Source organism: Carassius auratus, unplaced genomic scaffold (assembly GCF_003368295.1).
Source record: "Carassius auratus strain Wakin unplaced genomic scaffold, ASM336829v1 scaf_tig00037710, whole genome shotgun sequence".
In the NCBI taxonomy this organism is placed as follows: domain Eukaryota; kingdom Metazoa; phylum Chordata; class Actinopteri; order Cypriniformes; family Cyprinidae; genus Carassius; species Carassius auratus.
Genome location: NW_020526398.1, coordinates 92,587 through 105,874, shown reverse-complemented (window position 1 = coordinate 105,874; position 13,288 = coordinate 92,587). Strand labels below are relative to the sequence as shown.

Here is a 13,288-nt window from a genome sequence, read left to right as displayed (position 1 = left end):
TTGGCGATATCATGAACAAAAGGATTATAAACAAAGAATGACTAATATGTAGATAAACAAAAGTTATTAAACACTTTCTTTTCATATTTAAGTTCAGTAGGTATCAATTTTTTTGTTGAGAACCATTCAATTTGATTTTTAATGACTTCTGAAACTACTTTCGTGTCGTGTCACACAAGGAGCCTTGTTTGCCAAAAAATAGAATACAAAAACTGACATCACAATCAGAATCTGACTAAATTAATGAATTAATTTTAATTAACTGATTTAATTTATTTACTTAAGAGTTGTAGAATTTGTACATTTTTCTAAATGAGACAAACATTTGCAAGAAGACATCAGTGAAAACGCAACATTAAACACCAAATAATACCTGCAGAACAAAATTTTGGCTGTGACCTCAGAAGGCATATTAAAGGTGCCATAGAATGCATCGATATAATATTGTAAATTGTTCTCTGATGATACCAGAGTGTGTATGTGAGTTTTATATCAAAATACCAAACAGATAATTTTTTATATCTTGTTGAAATTGCCACTTTTAGTATACAATAGGGGTGTAACGATACGCGTATTCGTATTGAACCGTTCGATACGACGCTTTCGGTTCGGTACGCGGTACGCATTATGTATACCGAACGGTTCGTTGGAGTAATTAATTATATTTGAAAAAAAAAAAAAAGAGAGAGAAAGAAATATAATGATATGCGTCCAACAAGGTAGCCCAATAACCCAAACAACGTAACAGGCAACGCCCCTGACACTCCCGAAGAAGAAAAAAACACCATCTTATATGTTTATGTTAGGCTACTCAGCAGGCGCTCGCTCACTCAGTACGCGCTGAAGGCTCGTTGCAAAATAGCCAATGCGTTTAACAGACTAGAAATGAGAAGATCCTCCAATAACCAACAGGTCTGGTGTTTGGGTGCACTTTGGATTCCCTTTAAGCTATAATGGTGATGGCAAGAGAGTGGTGGATAAAAAAACAACGGTATGTCGCATCTGCAACATGACAGGGTACACCAGCGGGAATACAAAAAAAAAAAAAAAAAAACAGCGGGAATATCTGGGATATATGCGTCAGTACTATCTGGGAAAAGACGAAAAAAAGGAGAAACATGCACGCAGCAAACTATCCCTGCAGCATTTAGACACTATTACAGGGAATCCAACCCAAACACCAGACCTGTTGGTTATTTTAGGATCTTATATTTCTGGTCTGTTAAATGCATTAGACATTTTGCAACGAGCCTTCAGCGCGTGCTGAGTGAGCGAGCGCCTTAGGGGCCGTTCACATATCGTGCCTAAAAACGCATGGAAAACGCTAAGCGCGTCTTTCTCCTCCTTTCCAAAGCGCTCGGGCAGAAGCGCTCATGAGGCGTCTGTCTTTGCTAAGCAACAATGACGTGCTCTCTCCATGAGACGCGGAAATTTCAGCGAAGGATAAATGGATTTGCAGCTCTAAAAATCGCTTGCAGTAGCTCTGCTACTGAATTTATTTCAAAATTGCAATCCATATACAACTATGATCAGCTGTTCCTTCATCTTGGCTGAGCTCTCAACGTTGTTACGGGAAAGGATGAAGCTGATTGGTTGGTTCTTGTCACATGACCCGCGGTGCGCTTGCGGCATTCTGAAAAGTTGAGATGTTTTTACATTTTGCTGTATCTAAAACGTATCGAACCGAACCGAACCGTGACATCAGTGTATCGTATCGAACCGAACCGTGAATTTTGTGAACCGTTACACCCCTAGTATACAAGTATACAATTTCAATTAAATGAAAATGAGCTTGTGCTCCAACCTCCCTTCAAGTGTTACTGACCTCACACATTGCTTCCAAATAACATTTTTAACTACCACATTCCTATTCATGATCAAACTGGTCTGGATATTTGTGCATGAAGCGTTGGTATCGATCCCTCTTTCAGAACCACCGTGTCCTCAGATGGTCTATGGAGACTCTTACGTTCGGTTGTGCATCCCAACACACGACACTTTTAATGGCTCTTTGGCACTGACATTGTACCTAGGGTGACCACGTGCTAATAAGCCCAAGGGGGAACAAGGGGTATGTTTCTGAGGGACAATGTGGGACACTGCCTTGCGCGGTGGTGCCCCCACCCCATGGGCAGACTCACTGATAATGGTTTAGCACATAACACCTTAAATGGTATATTAGTAATGCCCTATTCCCCTAAACATGTGTAATTGCTAATGTACTGTATGCTATGACAGAATCGACACTTCCACTTACGATTTACTTTAGCTATTTAATTTTATTTATTTTTCATTACAATTTATTCACTTTAAGAATAAATTACTGCTCATATACAGCATTCATGTTGAACAAGAGTGAATGATTTGTCCAGGGTTTTTTTTTCTTTCTCATGTTTTTGTAATGTTTGGGAAGCCAGAATGCGCATGCATCAACAGAAACGTCTTTTTTTTTTTCAGCGAACTGTTCCATCCCTATTACCTCAATAATCAATCAATTACAGGCCTAAAACAATCATGCCTGAGCAGACGGATATTAGTTCATCTCATCACACCGGCACCCGCGTCTAAATCAGTTGTATGGTCTGGTTTTCAGTCTAAAACAGTTGCGTCAAGTATAAATGTCTCGTCTGTTTCGGGAGGTGCGCGCGCAGTCAGCGGAGGCTTGCACCTCCCAACTCGCACCGGAGGCTCGCACCTTTTTTTTCTCAGATTTTGAAAAATCTTCGCGATCGACTTAAAATGCTTCCAAGATCGACGGGTTGTTGACTCCAGATATAGATGAGTGACCAACTTTTTTTGAGCAAGCATTGATTATGCGTGACACAGTCTCAATTTGTGGGACGCATGAATTGGGCTTCAAACGCTGTGCGCGCACGCGCTACGCGGGACGGGTGGTCACCCTAATTGTACCTCCAGCTACTACAGCAAGAGAACAGTAATGGCGGACCGCAGCTTCTCACTCAGGTCTGTACATATGCTAATAGGGCAGAGAGCGTCACAAATGGGCGGGACTTTCACCCACTATGTCATCATGGAACTGCTTTGTACGTGTCACTGCAATTCTGGCTTGAAATGTCTAATGAGTGGCGCTATAACTTTAATGCTATGTTTTAAAATAACGTACCATCTACACTACACCTGAATCTTAACTGTAAGTATGAACAAAAGTGGATGTGACATAAAAACATGCCAATTCTGTGCCGGCTGAGCTACCGAGCAAGATAGATACATCTGGAAAGCGAAACATACTGTATGGAGCAATAATCATAACAGTGTACGAAACTGATTAAAAGTGTTCGCTGATATACCATCTTTAGTGTTCATTTCTGTTGGAAACTGCAGTATGTACTTATTGGTATGTATTTTGCATTTTGCTAAAATATTTTCCACAGGAATGTTTTCATCATGAGATTAGGTCCGTGCGCACCATCAGATGCAGACCAACGCCAATAACTGACCGTATACAGTAAATCACTTCTCAGACATCCCGACCAATACTGATTCAACATGTTTAATTGGCGAAATAAGCACTGACCAGTGGCAACAGGCATAACACACTGAGCATGTCTTTTGCCGTCTGTTTGTTCAGTGTGAATTGGCCTTAAAAATAGTCTTGTTCTCACCTAGTCTTTTATTACAAAAGTTAGATTATCATGAAATTAAACAAAACTACTTAAAGCTGATGCAATTTGTTCCTAATAGTGTGTATTCATCAGGAAGAATGCAGTGTGGGGTTCAAAATTTGAACAAGCAAAGGCTTTGTTATTACTAGTTAAAGTTATTTTACTCACACAGTTCTGCCTTGGATACATCAGCAAAAAATAAAAGCTTTTTAAAGCTGAAGAGAAAATTATTACCTTTTGATGAATGACTATAAAAAACAAACATTGTTTTCTAATAGCCTATGCACTGATGAATTGCACATAATAAAACCAGGGGCATTTATTAGGAGAGTAATTAGAGTCCATTTTTATTGCAGGTTTTCTTTTGTGCTCCAGGCGGAAATCACAACAAAAGGAGGGAAATTGTAATAGAATAATACACCCTAACAGAATACCGTGACCAACCCTGAACGAAAACTCCTGACTGTTTACAAACTCAGCAAACATAGCCTAGAAACAAAGAAAGTCAGACATAGACAGTCCTCGCTGCTGAAGGAGGACACACTGTTGTCCTGCTGCACACAAATGAGATGGAAACACAATCGCACTTTTGAACCTCACGCACTACACATAAATCAGCAACATATTCCTCCCTTCTTATGCAAACCTCTATAAAGAGCATCTATTATGCATGTATGTGTGATGTTTACTAATGCTTTGTCAATGTAAACCAGTTTATCATGTCAGTAAAGCACATTTTAATCTCGAATCTTGAAAGAGAGAGGAGAGAATGTCAATAGCAGTGTTAAATGGCAAACAAAATTGTGATAAAGTTTTTTTTATATATTTTGACAGCAATAATCAATATGAGATGAAGATAATTATAATTAAGTAATTTTTAACACTGTAGTCAACTTAAATGTTTCTGTTGACTAAAATAATATATAGTTTTTATTAAATAATTGTCCTATTAAAGTTAAATGAACTAAATTTCAAAATTTAATTCTCTCTCTCTCTCTCTCTCTCTGTCACTCACACACACACACACACACACACACACAGAATCAAAGATATATTTATTAACATAAATCAAATATATAGAATTTACAATGTAATCCACTGAAAAAATACAGTTCTGGATATTAATTGATTACATGTAATCTGGATAATATAATCAGAAATAAAGTACTTGTAATCACATTATAGAACATTTTAAAATGCTCATAATCAGATTGCAGTTACTGTAGATTACATGACTACATATTATTCACACAATGGTAGTAAATTATTATATGGCCTATTTTTTTTTTTTCATCTCTGTAAAAATTTTACCGCTTTTAGAAATTTGGAAAGTCTTCCAACAAACTATAATTTCCATCATGTCATTTATAATCAGTAACAGACTACAATTTGTAAGTTTTCTACCCAGCACTTTATAGTGAATATAACATGAAAAACTTTGACTAGACCTTGTAGAGGTTTAAAAAAGCATAGACATATAGAGGGGTAATTTCTCAGTTTTGTTTTTAACTTTTTTTCTGTTCTCTTTTGCATCGATTGCCCCGTTTCTACAGGCCGAGCTACAGAAGATGAGGCAACAGGCTCAGGAGACGAATCAGTTCATTGAGAAACAGGAGGCAGAGGAACGCGAGCTGCTGAAGATCATAGCAGAGGCTGATGCTGAGAGGATCCGGCAGAAAAAAGAGCTCGATCAGGTACAGACAGGTGGAGGTTTCAGTGAGTGTCCGTGTGTCCTTGTGTTCCTTCTTCAATAGGCTGTTGATGAAAGAGACAGTAATCTAGGTTCACTCAAAAGTCATTAGATCTGGAATATCACTTCTGACAAAGTCCAGCGGGAACAGGGTCAACTGTTTTAAAACAATAAAAGGAAATTGAGTCACTGGGGAGGCCTAAATTGGTCTTGGCATTTTGAAACATTTATTGCTTCTGATCTCAGTATGTCAGCAGTCGAATATGATTAAACAGCTGACCAGTCAAATCACTCAAATAATAGGCTCTGTTGTGATGATCTTTTTGTGTGTGTGTGTCTTAATCTATTACGTTTATACAAAAACAACTTGAATATTTATTTTATGATGAACATAATTTTAGTTACTGGTTTACAGTTTAGTTTTATGTTCTTTGGGGAAGGGGGGGGGGGTATAATATAAATAACCTTATTAAAACATCATAATATTGAAGATTAAAATGATAATATTTGTACTTAATACTGTTTACCTTTAAAAAATATTTATTTATTCATTTATCTATCATAATGATACTCAAGACAAGATCTAAGGAAAAGTCAGCTAATCCTAACAAAAATGTAGGAAACCGAAGATGACAATTTTAATTTCAGATATCCTTGATAGTCGTTTAGCTGAATTCAATTTAGATGTATATGTAGCTTTGGCTTTAGGCTTAAAATACATTTTTAACAAATACAGTAACAAAATGTTTTACAGCATCTTTGGTAAATCATTCAGGTCACTATTAGAGATCATAAATTGAAGGTAATGTTAATATCTGCTGCTGTAAATTGCTGACATTGGTTCTTTGATAAAGGTTAACCCATTCAAAGGGCATTCTGTCCAAATTGCCTCTGCTGACACCAGCTTCCATACTCTTCTGTCTATCCATACACATTAAAACAGCTTCATCATCTGTACATCTCTGAGCTCCCCAAACCGTATTGTATACTGAACGTGATATACAGTAACTAATACCTTATACATAACACGCAGTACACTTATAGGTGTACATACATTGTATCAGCATTGCAGAATATTGTGCATACAGTTTAGTTTAGTGAAAGTTCAGAAAGAAAGTCAATTACCATTTTACATAACTTCCTTCCTAGTATATATGGTGTGTAGAATAACACAAAAATGATTTAGATGTAGAAGGAAATGTTCTTTTTATTTATTGCGTATGGCCAAATGTTTCCCCAAACTTTTTTTTTAATCCATTAAAGTAAAACCTCTAAGTAAAAGACCCTGAACTTTTTTTTATAAGAAATTTTCCCAAACCTTCACAGCATTTGTCATGTTGCAATGAAGCTTTTGGCTATTATCCTGAAAAGACTAAAACTGCTGAGTCATCAAATCTTTGCAGAAAACACTGGCCTGCCTTTTATTTCTATAATATATCGTCTCACCTCAGTCAGAGGTGAAAGTACTTTGAATGTTTTCTCACAGATGCTTGAAAAGGTGTTAAAAGTATTCACAATCAATGTTTATTAACTAAAAGGATATTGAAATTTCACAGTTTTTTGGTTTGACTAATGACTAATGACATTTGTGTATTTTAAATATATATTCCTGTGATTGTTTTCAAGGTGAGAAATGAGCGTGACCTCCTGGGGATGCAGTTGATGAAGAGAAACGAAGCACTGGCATTACTGTACGAGAAGATCAAAATCCAGCATTCCATCATGAACAAGGGTGATATACAGTACAATGAAAGACTGGAGGATATCAGACTCCTGAAGCTAGAGATCAAGAAGCAAAGACGAGAAAAGAACATCCTCAACAAGACCGTATCTAATGTGGAGGACCTCAGGTAACACACAGGGCTGTATTGCTGCAGTATGTCATTTCTTTTCAATGTATCTGTCCACATGTGGAAGCGTTTTGGTTTGACGTTGCACACTAAGAGTAGTCTTAAGGCAGATTCACACTAAAATGTGTGTGACGTCAGAGACTTGTTCGTTTGGTTGGTATGAAGGCTGTTTATGGTTCATGTGGAATGGAGTAAGCCTGAAAGTAATCTGGCTCGATGTTGTGTAAGTTAATCACTTTTGATGCACGTTTGAACCACTTTATGTTTTATATACAGCTATAATTCTTTCTTTATAAAAAAGAGAAACATCTATTGCTATAAAACTTTATGGGAGCAGGTACTTGATCGCTTTTCTGCAACACTCATGTACTCTTCAGAGGTATAATGACATAATGATTATGCCTCAATCACAGGTACATGGAGCTAATTGAGTGCTTGTCAGATAATTCTCTTGTCAGTATTGACCCTCGCTAGATGTTTATTGATGTTTTCAAAAGCTGTAATTCACCACACTCAATAACCGTCACTTTTTTCGCTCACAAAAGACGTGCGATAAAAATCACTTATTATGGAGTTCTTAGCTGAGTAAAAAGGAGGCGACAACAGCTTGCTGTGGAAAATGAGGGAGCGTTTGAAAGCACTGGCAGGTCTTGCATCTAAAGTCAAACCAGATCTATAAAAGGGTTTTACTCAGCTGCTATTGGTTATTTTAGTAACATAAGGGGTGGTGATGACCTCACATTTTCTTCCATATCTCAAGCCAGTGCAAAATCACTAAATATTCAGGAAGTCAGACTCTGAATTATGTACTGAATTTTCCATCGCCCCAAAATGATTTAATTAATTTAACCAGGTTCTCTCCCGTGAATAAGAAACACAGTCACCGAAAGAGACTGTTCTTCTTCTCCTATTTTGGTTACATTTCACCGATCTTTATTAACCACTTAAAGGTACAGGTTGTAGGACCTGCCAATAGAGGGCGTACTACCAAAACAATAACAATCGCGTGGTTTGATGACGCTAAGAAGGAGCGTGCAATGATGGGATTTGTTGTCTTCTACTGGATTTTGTAAGTGTCTGAAAAAAGACAATTTTCACATGCCACCATTATATATTGCATCATGCTATATTGCAATACCATACTGCAAATATAGTTTGACAGTAAATTATCAGATTAATTGATTATTGTTTAGTCAGAGGATATGAAAATGATTATCACTTGTTCAACAAATTTGGCGTGTATGCCCTATAATACTAATCTGGTTGATCGTTATAATAGCATAGCACAAGCGAGATCGGCATCTCTTTCTAGTTGAAGTTTGTCGCGAAGCTCTCTCCATCTAGAAAATGCAACACCGATATTGATCCTTGCTCTTTCTCTCCTTTTGTCCCAAACTCTTCTTGGTAAGGCTGAACGATTTGGGAAAATAATCTAATTGCGATTTTTTTCCCCAATATTGCGATTGCGATTTAATATGCGATTTGTTTGGTAAAGATTTTTTTTATCCTCTTTTTTCCCCAACAAAACGTAATGAATTATTTAAATATGACCAACACAATATTAGATGCATTTAGTGTGAAATGTTCTTTCCCATAGGCTGGGCCTATTTGTTATAATTAAATTAAAACATGTATGACTTGAAATAAATGACATTTTTATTGAACTGCTCGTTACAGAAACATCTATGGCTTTGCCACTGTGCATTTCAATAATTTAAACAAGGTATGCGCACTTTGTAAACACTGTGTGCAGCATCTTCTTTTTTGAAGCCAAAATAGTTCCACACCACCGACGTGCTGTTCCTCTTTGAGATTAAAGTCGCAGCTGTGTCAGTTACTGACTGTTCCGTCGAGGCAGAGGCCATTGCGCTACAGGTTAAAGATGAACTGACAGGATGAAAAGTTGTTGCAGCCGAGTTCTCCGCTCTTTCGCTCGCGTCACGTGCCCACCTCAAATCGCGCACGTTGCGATTAGAAAATCGCATTTTCTCATATCGCGATATTATTGCAAATGCAATTAATCGTTCAGCCTTACTTCTTTGGTCGTTTGGTTGGCCCGTACACTTACGTTTACGGGAGCTGTCCTTGTCGACAGAACCAGCGGCAGACGGAAAACAGTAATTATGTTCCATAAATAAGTAACACAATCCACCATAATACGTGCAAGAAGAAGTAAATAAGGAACTGCTTGAAGCAAGCTAGGGGTTTCCTGGACGCTAGACACTACTTCCACATTTGTCCACGACACTGTTGTCATGTGGTTTCTACATCAGTAAAGGCGATAACAAAGGGTAACTAACATTATTGACAGGCGACTGCACTGCCCCGTGTCACTGTTTAGAATGGGACTTTTCTCATGATTTACAAGTAGTTGAAAACAGGTATTTTTAGTTATCAGCTGGACAAAATATATAACACCATTGGATATTTTGGATATTTTACTGCAATTATCTTACAAATTGTACCTTTAACTGAGAAAAAATTCTCCATATACATTAAAAAATTAAAAAAGTGATAACAAGCAACCAGTTTGTTCAAAAACACTGATTCAAGAACAACAAAAATGTTTTTAAGAGCAAGTCACTGAATCATTGTTTTGATGAATTATTTATCGACTTAATTAATTCATGACTGAGCGACTTGCTGAATTCCAAACTATGTACTAGCATGCTACTCTTACTGATTCTGCCATAGAAAGATATGATAAAATAGTAAGAGTAGTATTCTACTACGTGCTTCAGAATTCAGCAAATGTTTTTATAAGGAAGCCATTCATTCACTAAAATGATTTTTCACAACTCTGATTCACTGAAGAACAAACAAGAAACTCTTTATGAATGACTCGTTTATTCATTCAAGTGAATTGAAAACTCTGAATCATTCCAGAACAAAAAAAGCTACAGTAGTGTCTGTATGAGTGAGGCACTGCATCATTGACTCCAATGGTTTGTCCAGAACACTGACAGATTCAAAAAACAAACAAGCAACTGTTTTTGTGATTGAAACATTTGCTTGAATGATTCATGCACAACACTGATTCATTCAAGAAGCTGCTGTCTTTATGAGTGACTCGTTGAACTTTTCATTCAAATTATTTAGTTCAAATGGCTGATTCAATCAGGAATGAAATTGCTGTGTATTGCAAAGTGCAAACTTAAGGGCTTGTCCTATTTATTAATACATCGACTTAAATTTTTTTCACTTCCACAAACTATGGTTTGCTACATTCTAGTCGGCTGCAGTTAGATTGCATTCTCACTTTAGAGAGCATTTTTGCTTCTGCTAAAAAATGAACACTCTTCAAATCACCCGTGTCCCAGTCGCACTCTTAAATCATAACAGAAAACATACACATATCATTGTTCTTCCTGTACTCTGAAACCAGAGGTGGGTAGTAACGAGTTACATTTACTTCGTTACATTTACTTGAGTAATTTTTCGGGGTAACTAATACTTTTCGGAGTATATTTAAAGATGGGTACTTTATACTCTTACTTGAGTAAATTTTTTGGGAAAAATCTGTACTTTTACTTCGTTACTGTGGCCGACGCCCCTCTCGTTACTTTATCTTAAAGCAATAAATGTTATAAATGCTTCAGTTTATTCCAAACACGCCGTCTACTTTTCTCTTGGCAATGAGCGATGCCCATTCGCGAATGATTCATTCTTTTGAGTCAATTCTGTTCAAAGGCTTGATCAAACCAATTGGCAAACGAGTGAATTGGTTCATGAATCAGTTTGAATGAGTCGTTCAGTTCCCTGCTTCACGAGCTGAGCGTCTGAAGCAGTTCACTCAGAGTTGTAACGTTTAAGAATATCAGCAGCGCTGAAAACGAGGCTATGGAACTGCACTGAATTGAAAGCAAATCTACAAAGGCTATTATTTGCTTGCGATGGAGATCCTTATTAGATGAACACCACGTGTGCTGTCTACTGTTTAACAGGTAATAACTTGGGCTACATTCGATTACAGTACACGATACCACTGTGACATTAGTTTGTTGTACGTGTGTGGCTTATAACAGAGGGGAGTCAAGTTGAATGCAGCTTCCAAAAGACAAAAAAATAGCCGATTAAGATTTTATTAATTTTAATACAATCACACCGGTGCGAGTACGTTCAACAAGTCATATCAGCTGCTAAATTCAGATCTGTGATAGCTTGCTGGCGCTGAGCCAGAGACAGACGCGTTTTTACAGCGTTGCGCATTATAACCAATCACACAAGATTCTGTTGAGCTTTTGAATGCAATGGCCAATCAGAGGTGTTCAGATGAGTCATCGCTAAAATGCCGGTGCTTCCTTCACTCGCTCACTGAATGGAGACCTCTTTCTGGCGAATTCTCTCGTCAGAAACAACAAAGTGCAGATGTGTGTACGAATCTATAATTAAGATATTGATTTCATAGTGTTAACAGTTTCAGTGATTTTAATGGGAGTTTCTGAGAGTGATTGAAATCTAGACATTCAGTGAAAATGATCTTTAATCATGTAGATGTTATTTGCTCTCTTTCTGAACAATGAAAGATTAGTAGCAATATTTATATCACATTAACTTTCAATGTTAAATTCACATTAAATATAAAGTCAGTCGTATTAAAAATATGTTATGGCATGACACCTATATTTGTTACTTAAGTAAACAGACAGGGTTTTATAATAAATTACATAAATTGGAGTAAAGGCTGATGAAATATATACATTTATACACACACACACATACATTACATACATTTTATCTATTTATCTAAATAAAAATAGGCTCCGTATATATGACCCAAAGTAACTAGTAACTAACTACTTGAGTAGATTTTTTATCCGATACTCTTTTACTCTTACTCAAGTAACTATTCAAAACTAGCACTTTTACTTTTACTTGAGTAAATATTTCTAGAATTACTTTTACTTTTACTTGAGTAAAGTTTTTGGGTACTCTACCCACCTCTGTCTGAAACATATGTGGAAATCAATGAGCTAGTGGTAAGGTTTCAGAGAGACTAGTCAGCAGCCGCTGTGCCAGATGGGTTGACTTGACGCCCGAGCTTGGATGCCAAGATCTCTGCTGATATACAAGCCTCAATGGTAAACAGGTGGCAAATTTTAGTCATTATTGCTGTCATCAGTGCAGTGTAGTTCCCTCAAAGACGCTGACTGTAGCATATCGGTGCCTAGCTGTGGAGCAATATTTCCTCTACGTTTAAGGGTTTCTGGGACAAGTCCATGAAAGCAAAGTCTCATGAGGAACTGACATCTTTCTGTGTTTACATTTATACATTTAGCAGACGCTTTCATCCAAAGCAAATTACAAATGAGGAATTCAACACAAATACAACACAAAGTTTCAAAACTGCTTCATGCATTATAGAGCAGCTAGATTGAGCACAACAGAAGAAAAACAGTGTGTTTATAGCCTGGTTATTTATTTTTTTTTACTCTTTTTTAACCAGATATTTTTTTTTATTCATTTAATTTATTTTTAATACTCTTTTACTCTTCTTAAAAAATGGGTACTCATGCACAGGATCCTGCATAAATGACACATATGAAATACATTTGCACATTTTGTGTGATTGGCTCATTTGATATGTACATATGTGGTTTCAGTAAATATATCTATACTGTAGATCCTTTAAAAAGGAATGGTTGCTTTTACCTTTCTGGAGAAAATGAGTATATTTTATGGCATCTTTTATTACTTTAAAGCTTGATGGACATGTTCATTGTCTATCAAGAAATGTGTATAAATCTACTTTTGTAATCCACAGAATGGTTTGGATCAAAACAAGTCAATTATAACAAGAATTCCTTCTACCATCGAAAAGTTGGGGGTCGCTATGTTTCACATGATCTTTCAGAAATCATTCTAATAGAGGCATTTCTTAATATTCACGTGGAAAACAGGTGTGATGCTTCATATTGATGAGGAAATTTACTGTCACTTCTGATCAGTTTACTGCATCGTTCATGAATATAAAAATAATATAAAATAAAAAAAAATCTTACTGAACCCAGACTTTTTTATAAACTTGGAATCTCAAAGGAAGGGATCCAACTTAATAGAAGCATATCCAGGAATCTCATATAGAAAGATTCTTGAAGCATTTCAAAAAAGCCTGTGTCATTGAT

The 13,288-nt window shown here is 36.6% G+C and overlaps 1 protein-coding gene across 1 annotated transcript in view; it reads left to right on the top strand.

The window, feature by feature from the left end:
- The window catches only part of LOC113083312 (cilia- and flagella-associated protein 58), an 88,242-nt gene that overhangs the window by 34,027 nt on the left and 40,927 nt on the right, over window positions 1-13,288 (top strand). The window contains exons 12-13 of the mRNA XM_026254463.1: window positions 5,177-5,317; window positions 6,940-7,163. Coding sequence (XP_026110248.1) covers window positions 5,177-5,317; window positions 6,940-7,163 — 365 coding nt within the window. The remainder of the gene's footprint in view (window positions 1-5,176; window positions 5,318-6,939; window positions 7,164-13,288) is intronic.